The sequence below is a fragment of the Monopterus albus genome, unplaced genomic scaffold (genome assembly GCF_001952655.1).
Source record: "Monopterus albus unplaced genomic scaffold, M_albus_1.0 scaffold11.1, whole genome shotgun sequence".
Lineage (NCBI taxonomy): Eukaryota > Metazoa > Chordata > Actinopteri > Synbranchiformes > Synbranchidae > Monopterus > Monopterus albus.
The window spans coordinates 88,205-94,285 of NW_018127891.1; the positions used below are offsets into that span (position 1 = coordinate 88,205).

A 6,081-nucleotide genomic window follows, 5' to 3' on the forward strand; every position below is an offset into this window, starting at 1 on the left:
AATTATAACTAAAGAAACGCACATTAATGGCAGTATTGTGACTGTGACACAGCTGAAGTCAAAAGCAATTGCTGTCAGTTTTCTTGTTAAACTAAGAGTACAAAAGACCAAGAAAATAATCTGTTCAAGTGTAGGGCACAGGCAGAAAAAAGCTTTGAAACCCCCAGTATTAGACTATCCAGTGATGTGAGCAACTGTAGAAATTCAAAGGAGGGCCACACACATATCTGAACTATGCACTGGCACTTTTGGCTGCAGAAAACAGCCACAGGTCATATCTCATAAATGAGAAATTTGATATAAAAGCTATCTACAGGGCCTGAATAGTTTGCGACAGGGCAAGTCTTTCTGCAAGGCTCATGACCCTCATTTATCATCTACGCAAATACACAGTTGTTCTAATACAATCTAAGTTTTCATATCCATTACTGATTTGGTCTGTGAGAAAACTCTTCCTCTTCTTCCTTGATGTCATTAATATACAAATCACCAGCTTCACTGAGTTGGTATTATGGGTCCGTTTGACCCTTTTTAAAAATAAATATTGGTGTATTTCAGACCTATGATTAATCGAGAAAATATTCTGCATATCAATCAGTAGTGACAATCATCACTAGTCACAGCCATAATGTGGCTAATCCAAATTAAGTTTCTAATGAACGCTGTGGTAATATGGCAACACACTGTAATCTACATTGTCAGCTTTGTTTACTGTTGTAAACCTGGTATACAACACTTCTGCTGAAACCTGCAATTTACTGATTCTCTGTTTGAACGTGGCTAAAGAACAATACCACCAACTGAAGGTAGGACTGATTTTATTAGAGTTAACACTTTGACAGCTAGTGCCCTCTCTACCAAAGTTTTGCATAATGCTGACTCCACATTTCAACCGAGTGAATGCAACAGTAACCTTTGGTAAACTAACAACGTGGGAGGCTGGCCAGAAACGGATTCATCTTCAAACCAGATACAATCATTACAGGGGCAACAAGCACGAATAAATTCCTTAAAATGAAAAAGCAAAGCTTCATGTACTACAACACAGGTATAGTACCATTCCAATTAATCCAGCCCTTCCATTGCCCAAGATGAGTATTCAGCTCTACATTATTCAGGAGACACAGATTCATGTGTAGCGATGACAGAAAACCTTGATGTTGCAAAAGCTCCCCTGTAATGAGGCATATAATTAGTGGGCTGCTGGAGCTGGCGGGGCTGGATTTGTGATCACAGCAGGCATCAGCTGCTCAAAGTTAGAGTGTTCTTTGTAGTAGGTGGGAATCACTGCTGTGAAGATTTATTTTTGGACACTCCAGTGTGAGTGTTGTGCGAGATAGAGACGTGGCTTAAAAGAACGTATTAATCAGATGTGGATACATGCTCTCTGCACTACAGCCACACCATCAGTCTGCAGAACTGTTCCTTAACAAGACAAGAAATCCCAACCAGCTGTTGCTGTGGTCAGGCCTGAGCTCAGGCCTTTCTGAAATTACAACTCAGTGCAGATGAACTATTAGTACTGTTTTTGTTACCGCAAACTCGTGTCTTGCTCTTACCGTTTATAGGAGATTTTTTGTTTCCTCTTATGGCAGTCCATCACCCATTCTTTCTGTACGATGATACCCCCTGCTGATTTCACCTGGCTGTACTTGGGGGTGTTAGCGAAGGCACAGCTGAAGATTAACGGGTCGAAGCAGATGTGCATGACCACACACACAGACACACACATAGACATCATTAAAGGTCTGCTGGTAGGGGCAATCATCTGCTCTGATGATACTGGGAAGAGTCTTCTCATCAATGTCTTGGCAAGAAAGCAAATAGGTGCATTACCCAAAATGCTGAGTTACTGTATTAAGGGTGACTGTATTAAGTGACTCATCCACAAACAATGACAAATGCTAAAGGGAGGACAAGTGAAGCATGCAGTTTTCACACACTTCCCCTTTCCCTTCCTGCCAGCTACTTACATAAGGTGTGTGGAGTCGGGTGTCCAGTCGGACCGATACTTGGCTCCCATATCCAGAGCCTTTTCCCTTAGCTCCCCTCTGAAAGGGTTCTGGAAGCCGCTGAGGACAAACACAACCCCCTCCATGATCCGGCTGAATGGGACCTCTTGGCCACTCTGAGGTTTTGTTTTCTGTTGTTTAGGTTCGGTTTTGGGTTTGGACCGACTCTCTCTCTTCTTGTCAACAGATTTTTGTGCTGGAGAAGCTAGAAAGGCAGCAGAGAGAATCAAGGAAAGTTTGAGCTGGGAAATATCTATGTGCTAAGATTCAGATGCTAAAGTTAAGTGCTACCTTTCAAGACACCGGGGCTGGGTGTGCTGGCTTTGCTCTGCTTGTGTTTGGGGGTTGCAGCTTGGTCCTCAGGTGAGCCACCTGGGCTTATTTTCTTCAGAGGAGGCCCAGGGTCAGAGTGCCGCTCTTTGCTAAACTCAAATTTTCTTTTCGTTGGTGGCTATGAGGAAGCAATTCAAAAAAGTAACTAAAAATGGCATGCTTAAGCCACTTGAACAACAAAAATAAAAAGCATGTGTATGTTAGAAACAGCTGCGCTGGAGGAAATGCTTTTGGGTGACAAGTGGAACAAAGTAGACCCACACTTATACTTAACGCTACAAGGTAGTCATCTGGCAAAAAAGTACATTTAATAAACATGACTCAAGTGTGGACAGAATGGAAAAGGCAAGTCTTTTTCCATTCATCATGATGAGTGAGAAATAAAATGTTCTTTTACTCTGCAGAAACAATGACTATTTGTAGATTATTATAGTCTGTAGAGCATGTTTATGAAACAGACTAGAAAATTGGATACAGAACTGCAATCACAGATATTTTTTGAAATTACTTTCCTATGCACAGCTCAGCCAGTCTTTCTGCTTTTACTTTCACAAGTCAAATTGACATGTGGCAGCCATTCCCGTGTGTGCAGCCTCCTCCTGCTTTCATTATCATCATCTGCTCAGGCAGAGTTTCAAACTGTTTTTTAAAGTTGATGAACTACAAATGCAGCTGCTGCATATAATGCCAAATCAATAAGATGGATTTTAACAATGAATGAAGTGTTTTTTGAAAAACAGAGGAACATGATGACACATGAGATTTCTGTGAAAAAATTTTTAAGACCCTGTAGTTTGTTTTTTTTTTTAATAGTGAAAGGTGTTAATGCATTTTGTATATATCCTTGGGATTATGTGGTGAAATCAGCATGAAAATGTAAGAACCAATATACAGTATTTTGAACCTGGGAACTTAACATGTTTTAATGTTTAAGATGCCAACTGCTTTGGGGAGAAATGCTTTTCAGTATGCGAGCCAATTCTTTGGTTTATCTTTGCTGTACTCTACTGACTATGAGTCTATCATGTGAAAGCTTAGTTTGATTAAAACGGAGCTGATGCCAAACTGTGATGGCAATGAGAAGAAAGACAAATAACACCTTTATTTACAGTTTATTTTCTGATTTAATGTGATCAAAGAAAATTTGGGGTCAAAAGTTCGATTTTTGGTTCTAAATCTAATTAAACTTAACTTTCCCACACACCTGGTAGTAAAACACCTAGTAACAGTTCAGATGCCCCTGTTGTCTTCATAAAACAAAAAAAAACTACTGATCATTAAAGAAGCAACTGTTTGCTGGCTGTCCCTTGGTGAAGAAAAGGATGGGGATGTGTAGTACCTGTGGTGAGGCAGGGTTGGAGGATGACACTGGGCCTGAAGAGTGAGAAGTGCCACCAGCCTGCAGGGCAGCAGCAGCGTAACTCAACTTCTCGCTCTGAGAAGGCGCTAGAGCGAGAGCAGTGCAAAGAGAAGGTGGGGGAACAAAGAACAAATGATAACTATTCCCATACAGATGTCAGTAAAGAAAGCCTGTGAAGTCACCTCTTCTCCTGTCACACTTAAGAAGCTTTAAATGAAACCTAATTAGTGCTCTACTGGATTTTTATTAATGGAAGTGATTACCACTTTATTATCACAAGGACCTGAAAGAATTTAACTGGGCTTCAGCAGCTGGTAAATTTAAATAAATGGATTTACCTTTGAGTGAACTACTGGACTTTGTTGCATTGTCCCGATTGAAGAAGAGACTGCCAGGCTGAAGGCTAGACCCAGATAAAGGAGACTCATCCTTCAACCTGAACTGTCCTAGCTTTGTCACTTTCTGACAGGAAAGAAGGCAAAGTTTAACACCAAAAGACAAGACAGTAGAGTAAAGGTGCAACATATGTCAGTAAGAAGCATGGTCAGGTTTTGGTGCTGGATTCCCACCAGAACATCAATGATAGTAAAAAAAATAAAAATACTACAAACATTCTTGTCAAAGTATATCAGTGCTGCTAACAATGCAGTGGCAAGTTGAATCCAACAGTAACATGCTCACACAGACCATCTTATTTAAATACTGGGCTCCATGAACTGGGCAGGGTGCTGAACCTCAATACTTCTTTGGCACTGAATGAAATATGTCATAGCATTGAGTGTCAAACATTTCAAGAGCTAAAGCTTGTTTTGTTAGATGCCAGAAAGTATTGTTTTGGCATCAGTACCAAAACTGGCATCTGCATTAATACTTTAATATTTTAAACAACTCTCAACTCAATATTCCTAACAATATTCTTATCATCTCAAGTGATAAAGTAAAGAAACCAAACATCGATAAAGATGAAAATGTTGAGAACAAGATATAGCATTACTTACTGGGGAAGCTGTTGGAGGAGGATCATTTTTGTCAGGAGGTGAATGGAACGTGACAAAGGCCAGCCCATAAGCTATGTTCTAATGTACAGACAGACCAAACATTTTAATTCAAATTTCACAAACAGAAATGGACAGAGAGTTGTAAAGGTATGGAGATTCCTTCTAGAAGCATTTTCTGCTACATTTCTTGAATTTCTCTTTTCATCCTAATAGCAAAGAATACATTAAATGCACTGACAACATAAAGAAAAGAAATCTGTCATCTGTAGCAGCAGCTGGGCTGAAAAACATCTGACCAATAATCTTACTTGACCCAAGGAAAACCACTGTCTGTCAACCTAACATCCTACTTGAGCACGCTTTGCCCGTGCACTCAATGTGCAAGCCAAGAGCCTTCCACAAGGCACCGCAGTTGCAGACCAATGTGTTACCATTATTTACAGCTAAACTTATATGCAACAGCAGTTTTCATTCACAAAGGCTGCTGTTACAGGCCAGGCCTTCCTCTTTAAGACATAAAGCCGTATAGGTAATGTTGTTGTTGGTGCCAGAAGTTGCGACCTGTATGCGCAGACGTCTTTTACATGCAGTAAGACAGTAGTCAGCTCTAAGTGTATAGATAGGATTGTAATGCAGTTAACTGGGCATCAAGGCCACATGTAGTGTTTGTATTACCATGACAGAATAAAGCCTGTGTTTTGAATGGTGTTAGCTGGCCTCCTCCTTCACTTCTCCATGCTGGAAAAGCCTGGACTTCTAAGGCTAGTTACCAGCTACGAGCCAGGGCTAAACCAGTTCAGCCCTGAACCAGAGGTCCCCAACTATGGTTCAGGGCTGCAGATCTTGGCGGATAACACTGTATTTGAAAAAGTTACAACTAAAACGCTGCAAGAAGTAAAACCAGAATTATCATTTGAATGATGCTGACAACTGAAAGAACAAAAGGGGCTGAAAAGTGATGCCATGGTGGCTGTATTTCTGCTGGACAGGTAATTATTGTTTTTTCTTTGTTTGGGGGGCATTTGTTATTTTCCTGAAATCAGTAAGTAGTAGTCAAGCAGTGCATGTTGCAGTGTGCTTTGGGTTTTGGAGAAAAGTCAGAACAAAAGGGTTAGATTTCTTCAGTTCTCTACTTTCAAAATCGAGCTTCCTCTTGCTGGTTTTTCCTGGACTGCCAACCCTACCTTTAATGTACACCTTTCTCTGCACAGAGGTTACTTTTATTTAAGTAGTTTAATTCCCCCTCCTTGAACTGCCACCTTATTGTGGTGGAGGGGTTTGAGTACCCGAGTGATCCTAGGAGCTATGTTGTCGGGGGCTATATGTCCCTGGTAGGGTCTCCCAAGGCAAACAGGTCCTGGGTGACGGGTCAGACTAA

At 40.8% G+C, this 6,081-nt stretch overlaps 1 protein-coding gene across 1 annotated transcript in view; it reads right to left on the reverse strand.

Annotated features, from left to right (window-relative positions):
- xrcc1 (X-ray repair complementing defective repair in Chinese hamster cells 1) overlaps window positions 1-6,081 on the reverse strand; it is an 18,615-nt gene that overhangs the window by 7,567 nt on the left and 4,967 nt on the right. Inside the window, exons 5-10 of the mRNA XM_020590214.1 lie at window positions 4,704-4,781; window positions 4,044-4,167; window positions 3,685-3,791; window positions 2,304-2,463; window positions 1,974-2,217; window positions 1,560-1,676 (exon numbers count right to left, since the gene is read on the reverse strand). Of these exons, the coding sequence (XP_020445870.1) occupies window positions 1,560-1,676; window positions 1,974-2,217; window positions 2,304-2,463; window positions 3,685-3,791; window positions 4,044-4,167; window positions 4,704-4,781 (830 nt within the window). The remainder of the gene's footprint in view (window positions 1-1,559; window positions 1,677-1,973; window positions 2,218-2,303; window positions 2,464-3,684; window positions 3,792-4,043; window positions 4,168-4,703; window positions 4,782-6,081) is intronic.